This window comes from Aethalodelphis obliquidens, unplaced genomic scaffold (assembly GCF_003676395.1).
Source record: "Aethalodelphis obliquidens isolate GAN/ISIS:26980383/991018 unplaced genomic scaffold, ASM367639v1 scaffold16, whole genome shotgun sequence".
NCBI classification, from domain to species: Eukaryota; Metazoa; Chordata; class Mammalia; order Artiodactyla; family Delphinidae; genus Aethalodelphis; species Aethalodelphis obliquidens.
Genome location: NW_020837960.1, coordinates 20579219 through 20594496, shown reverse-complemented (window position 1 = coordinate 20594496; position 15278 = coordinate 20579219). Strand labels below are relative to the sequence as shown.

Sequence of the window (15278 nt, the reverse complement as noted above, 5' to 3'; positions counted from 1 at the left end):
AAAAAAAAAAAAAAAAAAAAAAAAAGTCCTAAATTCCCTGGCGGTCCAATGGTCAGGACTCCATGCTTTCACTGCCGAGGGCACGCGTTCGATCCCTGGTCAAGGAACTAAGATCCTGCAAGACCCATGGTGCAGCCAAAATAAAAAATTCCTGTCTCTTTCTTGAAAAATCATGTTTGTAGAAACTCAAGGACTAGAGCCTCCGAGTCCTGCATCAGCCCAGTTACCCTTCCTATTTTAGTCAGTAACGACTGAATCTGGGGTTAACCTCCAGAGAGAAGGCATAGTCTCAGCACAAAGATGAGGCTATTAATTTAGTGCCACAACTCATTAAAACACACATTTCAACCCACAAAACAGTTTGCTAACCCTCAAAATTCCCACCTGCTCATTGTAACTTTATTAAATTGATGTCCAGAGCCTCAATGACCCAAATGTTACTGTCCTAGCACTTCTTTCCTGTGTTTATTTAATTTATATTATTTCATCAACCAGATATTCTTCAAGATAAATGTAATTTCCGTAGAATTTTGACCTTTAAGCCTAATTTTTAAAGCTAAATGATTTAACGAACAGGCCAATGTTTACAGTATCTGTGCTTACATTTACTCGATTTCTTTTATTATTTGTTTCACTATTAGCATGAGATCAAATTGGGGAGACTTTTTTTTCCCTTAAGTACAGGTATTTTTAATATTTTATAATTTTTACTACTTGATGGTATTTACAGTGCCTTGGGTTTTTTTTTTTTTAAGTCATATTTAAAATGCAAGAAGTAGGGGCAGAAAATCTTTTTCAATATATTTTTGTAAGTCTTGATCACATAAGAAGTGAGTCTTTAGTTTTTATGGAGCATCATATTAAACTCTTTAGAGTAAGAGGAACAGAGATTCACTCAAATCACTTCAAGTGATCAAAGCCCCTTTTAAGAAGACACACGTAAATATAGGCTTGGAAACTGCAATGTATCGTTGGATATTGGAAGATGATTCGGGAGCAAAAGGCAAATGTGTCAGTGGGGTTTCCTTGTCATTCTACCCCCAGTAGATGTTCACAGGTTCCTCTTCTGTCTGACTCAGCTTCTCCCTCTGCCTGTGCTTCTGTCCTCTGCTCCTCTGAAGCTTCACTTTTCACCTGATTTCCACTTCAGCAGGGTCCATGCTGTCACGTGACCTCTGGGATCTGCCTTCTCCCTGGTCTCTTTCAGCTTTCCTCCCACTATTAACTAATTGACTTTTTCATGGATCTTCCACTTTACCACCCCGAGACAGACTTAACTACTATCATCACAATTTGGAGAAAAAAATTCAAGCCCAAATACTTTGTGGGCCACTGGCCAACCCAGGACTCGGGTACCCTCCCCTGCACCATAAGATATGGCCCAGGTGCCAGGGTCATGAGGAACAAAGCACATAGAGCCTGTCACACTGCAGAGGCTCTGGGTGTGACAATTTTTACTATAATGAAGCCATGGACTTGCCAAGCATTGTGAGTATTGTTCTGCACAATAGAAGCAGCATGAGTCTAGTATGTCAGTAATCATGGAGAATTATCTTTTCCTTCTAGGCCACCAAAGCCATTGTGTACATAGAAGAATTGAACAGCATGGCAGATGTCACTTTTCCTTCTGTCCCTCAAATTGTGTCCTTACTGATGTATGATGACACTTACAGAGCCAGAGAGAGTGCTGGACCTGTGTCTGGTTATCCTGTTGTCTGTATCACGGTGAGTAGGAAGTTGAGGAAAATTGTAAAATAGTTAAAATAATCATGAACATTAACCAATATAGTATGGGCTTTGTCATGATGAAATAAAAGTGGGGGAAAACTGCAGGATTTAATCTATGAACTTTTGAAAGGAAACTGTTGATCAAGTAAAGGTCCTATTTTTCTTCCTTCATCCAACAAAGGTTTACTAACTGATGTACACATAGTGTGTTATCTCATATTATCTCAGGGTTTGCCACTGAGAGAAAAAAAAATAAGATATGAACTCTACACTCAAGGATTTAAACAAAAGGGAGAGAAAAATATATAAGAATCAGTCACTTTACTATAAGGCATGATGTGATCATTATACAAACTAGGAGATAGAACAGCAGCTCCACCTGTGAGGGAAGGTTTGGGATCGTCCGATGAAAATGTCAATAGTTTAAGAGTCACATAGGGGGAATCCCCATAAGGTTAACAGCTTATCTTTCAGCAGAAACTCTGCAAGCCAGAAGGGACTGGCAGGACATACTTAAAGTGATGAAGGAGAAAAACCTGCAACCAAGATTACTCTAACCAGCAAGGATCTCATTCAGATTTGATGGAGAAATTAAAACCTTTACAGACAAGCAAAAGCTGAGAGAGTTCAGCACCACCAAACCAGCTTTACAACAACTGCTAAAGGAACTTCTCTAGGCAAGAAACACAAGAGGAGGAAAAGACCTACAATAACGAACCCAAAACAATTAAGAAAATGGGAATAGGAACATACATATCGATAATTACCTTAAATGTAAATGGACTAAATGTTCCAACCAAAAGACACAGATTGGCTGAATGGATACAAAAACAAGACCCATATATTTGCTGTCTACAAGAGACCCACTTCAGACCTAGAGACACATACAGACTGAAAGTGAGGGGATGGAAAAAGATATTCCATGCAAATGGAAATCAAAAGAAAGCTGGAGTAGCAATTCTCGTATCAGACAAAATAGACTTTAAAATAAAGACTATTACAAGAGACAAAGAAGGACACTACATAATGATCAAGGGATCAATCCAAGAATAAGATATAACAATTGTAAATATTTATGCATCCAACATAGGAGCACCTCAATACATAAGGCAAATGCTAACAGCCATAAAAGGGGAAATGGACAGTAACACAATCATAGTAGGGGACTTTAACACCCCACTTTCACCAATGGACAGATCATCCAAAATGAAAATAAATAAGGAAACACAAGCTTTAAATGATACATTCAACAAGATGGACTTAATTGATATTTATAGGACATTCCATCCAAAAATAACAGAATACACATTTTTCTCAAGTGCTCATGGAACATTCTCCAGGATAGATCATATCTTGGGTCACAAATCAAGCCTTGGTAAATTTAAGAAAATTGAAATCGTATCAAGTATCTTTTCTGACCACAACGCTATGAGACTAGATATCAATTACAGGAAAAGATCTGTAAAAAATACAAACACATGGAGGCTAAACAATACACTACTTAATAATGAAGTGATCACTGAAGAAATCAAAGAGGGAATCAAAAAATACCTAGAAACAAATGACAATGGAGACACAACGACCCAAAACCTATGGGATGCAGCAAAAGTAGTTCTAAGAGGGAAGTTTATAGCAATACAATCCTACCTTAAGAAACAGGAAACATCTCAAATAAACAACCTAACCTTGCACCTCAAGCAATTAGAGAAAGAAGAACAAAAAGCCCCAAAGTTAGCAGAAGGAAAGAAATCATAAAGATCAGATCCGAAATAAATGAAAGAGAAATGAAGGAAACGATAGCAAAGATCAATAAAGCTAAAAGCTGGTTCTTTGAGAAGATAAACAAAATTGATAAACCATTAGCCAGACTCATCAAGAAAAAAAGGGAGAAGACTCAAATCAATAGAATTAGAAATTGAAAAGTAGAAGTAACAACTGACACTACAGAAATACATAAGATCATGAGAAATTACTGCAAGCAACTATATGCCAATAAAATGGACAACCTGGAAGAAATGGAAAATTCTCAGAAAAGCACAACCTTCTGAGACTGAACCAGGAAGAAATAGAAAATATAAACAGACCAATATCAAGCACTGAAATTAAGACTGAGACTGTGATTAAAAATCTTGCAACAAACCAAAGCCCAGGACCAGATGGCTTCACAGGTAAATTCTATCAAACATTTAGAGAAGAGCCAACACCTATCCTTCTCAGACTCTTCCAAAATATAGCAGAGGGAGGAACACTCCTAAACTCATTCTACGAGGCCACCATCACCCTAATATCAAAACCAGACAAAGATGTCACAAAGAAAAAACTATAGGCCAATATCACTGATGAACATAGATGCAAAAATCCTCAACAAAATAGTAGCAAACAGAATCCAACAGCACATTAAAGGGATCATACACCATGATCAAGTGGGGTTTATCCCAGGAATGCAAGGATTCTTCAATATATGCAAATCAATCAATGTGACACCATATTAACAAATTGAAGGAGAAAAATCATATGATCATCTCAATAGATGCAGAGAAAGCTTTCAGCAAAATTCAACACCACTTATGATAAAAACTCTGCAGAAAATAGGCATAGAGGGAACTTTCCTCAACATAATAAAGGCCATATATGACAAACCCACAGCCAACATCCTCCTCAATGGTGAGAAACTGAAACCATTTCCACTACAATCAGGAATAAGACAAGGTTGCCCAGTCTCACCACTATTATTCAACATAGTTTTGGAAGTTTTAGCCACAGCAATCAGAGAAGAAAAAGAAATAAAAGGAATCCAAATTGGAAAAGAAGTAAAGCTGTCACTGTTTGCAGATGACATGATACTATACATAGAGAATCCTAAAGATGCTACCAGAAAACTACTAGAGCTAATCAATGAATTTGATAAAGTAGCAGCATACAAAATTAATGCACAGAAATCTCTGGCATTCCTATACCTATAAAAAAATAAAGAATCACATAAGGAAACGTCATTCCTGTATGAAGTGGTTGCCTTACAAATGGCATAGTTACTTTTTCAATTGCCTTCTCTCACCTTTGAATTATAAGCTCCTTGTGAGCAAAAACTGGGATGCATTTATTCTTACTTTGCAATACCCCTGGTGTAATGACCTACGTATAATAGGTATACAATAAATGTTTATTGGATTAGCAAGGCAGAAATAATAATGCGGTGCAAGTTACAGAGGTCTTGAAATGTTATATTAAGGAACGTGCACTTTATTTGTTGGGTAGCAGGGAGCTCTTGCACAGAAGAATGGCATGAGAAGAGGGGTTGTATTGGAGTGTTACCATGGCAACCGGGGTCACCTGACGAGAAAGGCCCTGAATTAGATAGAAAGGTGATGCTTGGAATGGGAAGGAAAAGACCAACTTAAGAGACATCCTACAAAAAGAATCAACCAAGTTCACTGACCCACTGGATGTTGGGGGCAAAATGAGAGAGAGAAGAGAGGGAGAGAGAAAAGAACAAGGACGATTCGACAACTCTGAGGATTCCAGAGATGATGAAATGAGTATCACTTTTACTCGTATCAGGTTAAAGGTGGAAACGGCCAATAAGCTGTTTGAAATGCAAGATTAGAGTTCATAAAAGCTAGCATCGCGAGGACTAGGAATTTGAAAGTTGCATGAATAACATGTAGAAATGGAAAAAAAGTAGCAGTGAAAACACTAAGGGAGAGAGAACTTCAGAGGAATAATTTCCACCTTGTTCTAAACTGTGGCCCTAACATAGTTACTTGTTTCCCATAGGCTTGCAACCCTAAATATCCGGACTATGACAAAACAGGATCCATTTGTGCAAGTGAGAACATCAATGACACTTTGACCCGGTACCGATGGCTGATCAGCGCACCCGCGGGCCCCGACGGAGTCACCAGCCCCATGAGAGAAGTGGACTTTGACACCTTTTTCACTTCATCCAAGAGGATCAGTTTAGACTCCATATACTTCCAGCCTGGCTCCAGGGTGCAGTGTGCGGCTCGGGCTGTGAATGCCGATGGCAATGAAGGCTTGGAGCTGATGAGCCCTACCGTAACCATCGGCAGAGAAGAAGGTAGTGCATGGCCGTTTTCACATGAAGGTCGCTGGAATACCATGGAATGTTATATATGTCTAATTTCCAGTTATTCATTCCTCCAAATGCCCCATGTATTCCGTAATACTCTATACGGGTTTTTTTTGTTTTTTTTTTTTTTGTTTTTTTTGCGGTACGCGGGCCTCTTACTGTTGTGGCCTCTCCCGTTGCGGAGCACAGGCTCCGGATGCGCAGGCTCAGCGGCCATGGTTCACGGGCCAGCCGCTCTGCGGCATGTGGGATCTTCCCGGACCGGGGCACAAACCCGTGTCCCCTGCATCGGCAGGCAGACTCTCAACCCCTGCACCACCAGGGAAGCCCTCTATAAGTATTTTTAAATGATAATCTATTTTCGCAAAAATATTCATTAGAAAACAAATATTTATTCATTTTGCATTTTTCGATCACTGAGCATATGTCAGGCTTTTGGCTGTCATATGAAAAATAAGGCAGGATTCCTGCCTTCCAGGAGTCCATACTCAAACTGAAGACACAGACAAATTTTAGTCTGGACAGGACACAGAAATGCAAAAGTAGTAGTGATGGGTTCTAGCCTGACTGGATCTGGAAAGGTTTCATCAAAGAGGAGATGCTTAAGCTGAGTCTTGAAAACAGTAGGGGAAAACAAGCATGAGCAATGACTCGTAGAAGCATGAAAAAACGTGGAGTATTCTGGGAACTACAAGCAGAGAAATGGGGCAGGATGAAAGGGAGAGGAAGGGAGATCAGGAGACGAAGCAGTTGGTACGCAAGGGTCGGATCTGGACAGGGCAGCTCATATGTGATGCCGTATCACTCCCAGCTGGTGGCTGGCTGAACAGGAGTTTGCCGGGGCAGGAGGGGAAGGACAGTCCAGGTAGAGAGGTGTGTACTAGTGTCCATACTTGGTTATTAGAGGGGAGGTTGAGGTCAGGGCTAGGGCCCGGACACAGTGGAGGTGGAAGATACATGTGGCCGGAGACAACACTGACGAGACAGGAAATCCACTTTATAAACTAATCCTTTACTCTGCAGAAGAATGTTTAAATCAGAGTTTTCAAATAACAGTCTTTTAATAAGATTCTATTTCTAAAAATTCCATTTGTGTACAACACTTCGGATGTACATATGTTGCAGCAAGAAAAGTTATATGTACCACCTCCCACCATTATATACTCAGGATCAATATTTATTGATAACACGTAGAGTAACCATGTTCTTTTATTAGGATTAGAATGTATGGTTTTTAGATTTCTCTTAAAACCAAACTATTGTGTTGGTACCAAAACTAAATTAAACAATGCCTTAAAGTGAGTCACCCCCAATTAATAGAGCAGACATCCCAGATGCTAGGGCCTGATTCTGATCTGTTTTCTACAGACAGAAAAGAAGTTATTTATTGCCTAGTTCTCTGGAAACTGTGATCCAGCATCGGGCGGTCTCTTCCATGGTATTAAAATGAAGACACTACAGTGCTTTCAAAGCAAACATACGAGGAAGTTTTTCATGTTAAAATTCTAGATAGATAGATAGATAGATTAGACAATGAGTTATAATTTGTAATACACATACTGTAAGAAATTACATATATAGAGAAAACTATATATTTTGCTCTCTGATTCTAAGAAGGCTAGTTTTTGTTTTTTAGAATGAGTGCATTTTTAGTTTTATTATAAATAATGTAAATTTTATGACTAGTCTTAAGGATTTAATTCTAAGGTAACAATCTCATTCATTTAATTAAGCTACACTTACTTTTTCCTGTTGTTTTTCAATCATTTTTACTATGCCTGTTTATACTTTATGTTAAGACGATTTTGTGAATATGACCATAACAGATGGTGTCCAGCACAAATTAAATCACATTGAACAATATTTATTTTTTCTTAAACTTTATAAAACACCCCAAATGTTAAGAAGAAGCCATTGAACTGTCTGCTGGGATTACTTTTCCCATGATGGTCTTTTGCTTCGTCATAATATCAACTCTCAGCAGTGCCTTAGTTCACAGAGAATTTTAAAGTACACAGAAAATTCATAGTGCCTATTTAAAAATATATACTTCCAGTGTTGTCTATTATCTTCTTTTAGCATAAATGTCTTCATTTTGCCTCGAGGTCTTTGTCAGCCCCGGGTGCCAGGGATAGTGGGAGCAGAGCCCTTCTCAGCTAAATTGCGCTACACGGGTCCCGAGGACCCAGAGTATACCAACCTCATCAGGCTCGCCGTCACCATGCCCCACATAGACGGTAGGTGACTTGGGAAAGCAAATCCATGGAGGTGGTTTGGGCTTCTCTTTACCTGCTTTATTTGACTGAACACAGGCAGACCTCATTTTATTGCACTTCCCAGATACTGCGTTTTTTTAAAAATGGAAGGTTGGTGGCAACCCCGCTTCCAGCAAGTCTGTCAGCGCCATTTTTCCAACACCACCTGCTCACTTCATGTCTCTGTCTCACATTTTGGTAATTCTCTCAATATTTCAAACCCTCCACCAGCAAAAAGATTAAGACTCCCTCGGGATAGTTAGCATTTTTTAGTAACAGAGTATTTTTTAATGAAGGTGTGTACATTGCTTTTTAGACATACGCTATTGCACACTTTATAGCCTACAGTATGGTTTGTTTTTAATTTTTTTGTTGCAGTATAGTTGACTCACAATGTTGTGTTAGTTTCAGGTGTACAGGAAAGTGAATCAGTTATACATATGTATATATTTTCCATTCTTTTTCAGATTCTTCCCCATATAGGTTATTACAGAAAACTGAGTAGAGTCCCCTGTGCTATACAGTAGGTCCTTGTTAGATATCTGTTTTATACACAGTAGTGTGTATATGTCAATCCCAAGCCAGTCTCCTAATTGGTCACTTCCTCCCACGTTTCCCCTTTGGTAACCATAAATTTGATTTCGAGCTCTGTGAGTCTGATTCTGTTTTGTAAATAAATTCATTCATATCACTTTTTTATCAGATTCCACATATAAGTGATATTTGTCTTTGTCTGACTTACTTCACTTAGTATGGTAATCTCTAGGTCCATCCAAAGTTTCTGCAAATGGCATTATTTCATTCTTTTCATGGTTGAGTAATATTCCGTTGTGTATATGTACCACATCTTCTATATCCTAGTAAATTTTAACATAACTTTTATATGCACTGGGAAACAAAAAATTCATGTGACTCACTTGATTTCAATACTTGCCTCATTGCGTTGGTCTGGAACCAAACCTGCAATATCTCTGAGGTCTGCCTGTTTTCTGAATGACCAAGCATACAATAAATGCTCAGTTTGCAACTTAAGCTTCAAGTCCTGCTTCTTTTGAGTGTTTCTGTTTTCTTTCTGCCAGTTTTTTTCTCAAGTCTGACAATTTTGACGTTCTTTAAAATTAGATAAATTTCACACATGTCACAACACAATGAAACAAAGCTTTGGTTAACGTGCTTGCTGTCTTTTATGACACGGCACAGTGTGCCTTCAAAACTCTTGAGCTTGGACTTACAGGAAAGCAATTTGGAATCTCAATCCCTGCCTTCAACACCTATTTGCTTTTCCATATCTGGAGTCTCATAGATCTTTCCCAGTATTTATTGCAACAACTAAGACATTTCCTAGGCATTAAAATAAGGTAAAAAAAAAAAAGCAATTAACAATGTTAAATTTTGTGTCCATTTTCTCTGGATAGGGAAGTGTGGGCAGAATTTCTGAGTCAGTAACTTTACCCACATTTTATGAACATTTCCTCAGGTACAGAAGACATTTTCAAGTTCTATTCCTCTTAATTCGCTTTATTCCTGAAGTATATTAATATTATTACTTAGTATGTTAGTTATATTTTAAGTACCTAAAGGACAGGAAGCATTAGGCAATATTAGGAACTATAAGGTAGAATTTACCTGCCTTATAAAAAGGACATAATTCTGCTTTGTCTGCTTATTACAAACCCAAACTTATGCTGGTGGGCATAGATGGACAGGAATCTGCACCTCCTTACTTTACAGTGTAATGTTGGGTCCATGTTTGACCACCCTGCCTTTAGACCCATATGGGATGTGTGATTCAGATGTGCAGAGGGCAGAAGGGACCATCAGGGAAGGGCAGACCTATAATAGTTCTTCCTAATAGAAAGATTGGTCCCTCGTGCTTCTCCTAGAGCTTGACTTAGCATTTTCTGAAACATTCGATAGCCGTAGCTCCGCAGAAGCTGACCAGTTCTTTTGCGGGGCCAGAGGATCTAAGAGGGAGAGGTGGAAAAGGTGTCAAGAGAAGACCCCTTTCACAGTCCTTTTTGCTGCATTGCTTATGCCAGGGCTCAACCAACTGTGTCCCATGGACTGGATCTAGCCTTCTACCTTTTTTTTTTATGGTCTGCAAGCTAAAAATGGTTTTCACATTTTTTAATGTTTGGAAGAAACCAAACCTTCTTCTTCTTTGAAAGTAGAATATTTCATGACACATGAAAATTATATAAAATTCTAATCCATTGGCCGTGATTAAGTCTTCTTGCACACAGTTATGTGAATTCCTTTACAAATCATCTATGGCAGCTCTGGCTCTGCAATGGCAGCTTTGAGCAGTTGCAACAGAGACCTTGTGGCCCACAAATCCTTACAATATTTACAGTTTGGCTCCTTACAGAAGAGGTTTGCCAACTCTTAGCCTATACCGTATAGTGGTAGTTTTCAAACTTTTTGGTCTGAGGACACCCTCAACATTATTTATGGCCACAAAGACCTTTTGTTTTGTGGGTTATAGCTATAAATATTTACTGGATTTAAAATTGAGGTATTGTTAAATATGTATTTATTCATTAATTTTTAAATAAGAATAAATCTATTACGTGTTAACACGAAAAACATACTTTTAAGAAAAAGAACTACAATTTATAAAGCAAAACAAAAAAGTGGCATAGTTTCACATTTTTGAAAATATCTTTAGTGTCTGGCTTAATAAAAGACAGCTGGATTCTTATGTCTGCTTCTGCATTCAATCTATTGCAATATATGATTTATTTTAGCCTCTGAAAAACTCCACTGTACACTACTGAGAAAATAAGCGTGGAAAAGTCCAATAATACCTTACAGTCGTGAAAATAGCTTTAATGTTGTAGATCTCCTGAAATATTCTCGGGATCCTCCGGGGTCCTAAGATACCACTTTTATAATCACTGCTCTGCAGTATTTTATAACACTTGTCTTCTCAAGAGATAAAGAGATTATAAAGTGTTCAAAGGCCTTTGCTGTCGGTAAAAATGGTAACAGTGATTTACAAAAATCCCTTGTAGGCATGCTCCCCGTGATCTCCACCAAGGAGCTCTCCAACTTTGAGCTCACCCTCAGCCCTGATGGTACACGAGTTGGAAACCACAAATGCTCCAACCTCCTGGATTATACTGAAGTAAAGACCCACCACGGGTTCTTGACTGAGGCTACCAAAAATCCAGAAATAATCGGAGAGACGTATCCTTACCAGTACAGCTCATCTATCAGGGGTTCCAATACCTTGCGCTTTTACCGAAATCTGAACCTGGAAGCCTGCTTATGGGAGTTCGTTAGCTACTATGACATGTCAGAGCTGCTCACGGACTGTGGAGGCACCATTGGAACCGATGGACAGGTACGGATGTTCAGCATCTGAGCTTTGGTCACTGGACAGACCGGTTGCTTTTGTTCAGTTACGTAGACTTGGAATAAATCTCAGCTCCAGTCTTCCATCCCGGTGATGTAGGTTATTAGGCAGAAGAAAGAGCAGGTAATTGGCATGAGTGGTATGGAAATCCGTGTCTATTTCCAGAACAATGTGTCCAAATCTATGTATTTTTTAGCAATGGATCAGTAACATTATCTTTGTATTGAAAGGACACCGTATAGTTATGCTGCAAGCTCCAAATCTACTCTGATATTAGAAAACTCCAAACACGAATTTCTCTTTGAAGTACACATTCTCATTTCTTGTGTTATGTACAGATGGCTGTGATGCACCATGAACGACCTCAAATGAGGGTCCTCGGGGTCAGTCTAGTTTTTCTCCCTTCTTACTCTCTTTCTTCTTTCCCTGCCTTCTATCTTTCTCTCCTTCTACTCCCATTTCCCGCCCCCCCCGCCCTTTTTCTTTCTAGTTTTCTCCCCATTTCCTCCCTATCTGGTCCATTTCTCCATCACTAACATAGTCAAAAGTATTTTCATTTAAAGCTTACTGTTATTTCTACTCTGCAATTACTGATTCTTCCTCATACTACACAGGCAGACATTTACACATAAAATACACACACACACACACACACACACACACACAATCCCCCCCATCACCACCATCATCATTGTTGTTAAAATGATGGTGAAGCAAGGTCTCCATTAGCAGTTACAGTAGAGAATCTAAAATATGTAGGGTGTAGCTTAGATTTGTGATGAGTATTTGAATTAAAAGCCATGCTTTGTCCAACTGGACTAAAACAAAGAGCTTATTTACCTAACTTATACATTAAGACGTTGAATGGTACCCAGAAGATGTCTTATCTTTCAAGATTTAGCTGAGGAGAGGCTGGATTTTTTTTTCTGTGCTATATTCCTGTGATGTTAAACTATAAAACAAGTAGTAACAAGAGAAATGTAGACAGTAACTATCAGTTTAATTCCAGAGCAAAGCTGTAAATCTTGACCGGTTCCACTGGCGTTGATGTCTAATGGCCACGTATTATGTCTGGGAACTGTTGGGCTCCAAGGTAGTGAGACTTTTATCTCTGTCTCCTCTAAAAGCAACAAAATATCCAGAAACTTGCATGAATTACTAAAAATCTCAAGCAAAAACACCAACAGGAAGACAGTGTAGAACAGTGGAAAGAGCCTGCATATTGGAATCAAGGAAATGTGGACTTATATCTGGCTCTGACAGTCTCTAGCTACGTCTTCTTGGGCAGGTTACTTAAACCCTCATAAGTGTTACCTCTTCAAGTCCCTCTTTCCCACCCTGTCTTTGCTACCTGGAAGAAACGTGAAAGAAAAAAGGTCCTATTCTCAGAATAAAGACTCATATTAACACATCTACTTCAGCCTCTTCCTTTATAGGTCAAATATCTCCATTCCTTTGGCCGTTCCTCCCAGAGCCTGTTTTCAATCCATTATTAAATCATTCCTGTTTTCTTTCTGGATGCTCTTCTCTCAGGATCTTGCTGAAATCACAGGCTCTGTTGGCATAAATGAAATGGGACATAGTAATAAGATTATATTGTAGTTCTGGGTCTTCTTTGTTAAAAAGCACTTCATCCCATGAAGCGTCTCTGTGGGTCTCGTCTAGTCTGTGGTCACTTTTTAGCCTCAAGAATGTTTTCTATCTTCTCTGCAAATGGCGGTAATTTTCTGTCTTTCATACGTGCAACCCAGACAGGCTTCCCTAGTGAAAACCCTGCACTTATCCTACTTAAGCTTTATCCTACTTAAGCCTATATCTGCCCACTTTTCTGGTGTATCAAGGGCATTTTGAATGCAAATCCGTCTCTCCAGCCAATCCTCACTATAAAATGCTCAGCTAAATTAATTTTACTTCGCTGGAGTTTTAAAATCACTGTTCCTCTATTTAGTTAAGTTCAGTTTTTTTTTTCCCATTACAACTGCTAACTAGAAAAGTTATTACCCTGCTTCCGTAGTTGAGCTATCGACTGTTTTACTCCACTAGGTGAAAACTGGCAACTGCTGGGTTCAGTGAAGTTTTGCCTGCCTGAACGCTTTATGTTACTTTCTACTTAGGGAGAAGAGACAGTGCAGTATAAGAATTATTGAACCATCCAGTTCCCAACTGGCTTGTGTTACCTTGAGGCGTAAGATGGCCAGCTGGTTATATGAGTTTCTTCTGAAAGGACTTTTCTGCTTTCGCATTGTTGAAAATAAACGTAGTAACATAAGCATGATGATCAACATAATAGACGTGACCAGATTCAGTGTAAATCATTGAAATTTCAGGTTCTTGTGACAAAATTCTTAAAGCCTCAGTGTAAATGGAATTGCAATAGCATCTAATAAAGCGTGTCCACTCTCAGAGTGAAGCTCAGAGATGGCTATCTCGTTTTCCCCAACTTTCTTGGGTTTGAACTTCTACTTCTCTAGTTATTGAGATCTTCTCCTATATCCTCACCTCCCCTGACACATAACATTATTTAAATGTAGGTGAGGGAGAAGAAAATACATATTAAAGTAAAGGAAATATAACTATTTGAGATATTTTCTTAATTTTCCTCACAAGTTTTAGGTTCTAGAGAAGAGAAAATATCTAATAATATTACTACTACTACTAATAGTAATAGCTAACATTTATTTAATATTTACTATATGCCTGTCATCGTGTGTAAGTACTTTACATAGTTTCACTAATTCTGTCCTCAAAACAACACTGTGAGACAAATATGAATTTTGTCTCCATTTTTGGAGATGCTGAAGCAAAGAGACTTCAAATAACGTGTCCCAGTTCAATTCGTTTGTATGCCTGTGCTCTTAACCACATCATGATACTTATCTGGACATTTAATTGAGTGAATTAAATGTCATTTAATTGGGCGAATGTGAGGAATGGTTATGGTCACAGATGAAATTGCAAGAAAGGCAAAGAAACTTTATCCTCTGTTCTTTGTACAAGAACAGAAATAACCACAGGTCTATTTGTCCTCTGCCAATTCCATACTGCCCTGGCCAAGCAGCTAATAGATGTGTCTTTCCCTCTTCTGGTCCTTTTCTAGACTTGCCACCTTAGATCAAGGTAATCACCATGCAAACAGATTTTACTAACTGGTAACTGCTTCTGCTGGGAACAACATGATACAAACCGATTTTTATGTTTAGTGTTCTTAGTAGCTAAAGCTGCTGCCTGGAAATATTGCCAGGGCCCTGCATTTTATTTTGTGATTAAAAAGAGGTTTCTAACACACTCTTAAAGATTTCTGCCTTCTCTAACCTCCCATATTCAAATTATTTCACTTGTAACAGAGAGTTACCAAACTGAAGGGATCACCGGAAATATCCAAGATAGTTATCTGTTCACAGCAGATAAGTGAAGTTAATAAATGAAGTTTTATTAACTTTTATGCAGTTTGACTACAACTAGCTTTAGCTGATATTAAGACCAGTTCTGCTTTTTCCATCTCGTTTGTTGCCCATTCATTCATTAAAGAAATAATCAGTGAACACCTACTCTGTGCCAGGGGTCAAATGGGTACCCGGTGAGGACACCAGACACAGACCTTAAACTCCTTCCAAGTCGAGTTATAGGAGTCGAATACTTGCTTTTATAAAAGTTAACAATTTTACTTGCCAAGAAGAAGAAACTTGGAATTTCTCTAATGATATTCACCACTAAAATCCCTCCTAATAGTTACTTTCTAAAATGTAAAAACAGATATAGCAGGAAAAGAAAAACAGAGATAGATAAAATAAATTATTCCGCTCCACCTTTTTGGGTGACCTGTATTTTATAAATAAAATTTTAACTT

The 15278-nt window shown here is 38.5% G+C and overlaps 1 protein-coding gene across 2 annotated transcripts in view; it reads left to right on the top strand.

Annotated features, from left to right (window-relative positions):
- Positions 1-15278, top strand: part of FREM2 (FRAS1 related extracellular matrix 2) — a 158967-nt gene that overhangs the window by 123205 nt on the left and 20484 nt on the right. For both annotated transcript variants that reach the window (XR_003434791.1, XM_027116453.1), the window contains exons 13-16: positions 1567-1725; positions 5503-5806; positions 7924-8055; positions 11088-11419. Coding sequence is in view for 1 of the 2 variants with exons in the window: in XM_027116453.1 (XP_026972254.1) it covers positions 1567-1725; positions 5503-5806; positions 7924-8055; positions 11088-11419 (927 nt within the window). In the remaining variant the exon portion in view is untranslated. The remainder of the gene's footprint in view (positions 1-1566; positions 1726-5502; positions 5807-7923; positions 8056-11087; positions 11420-15278) is intronic.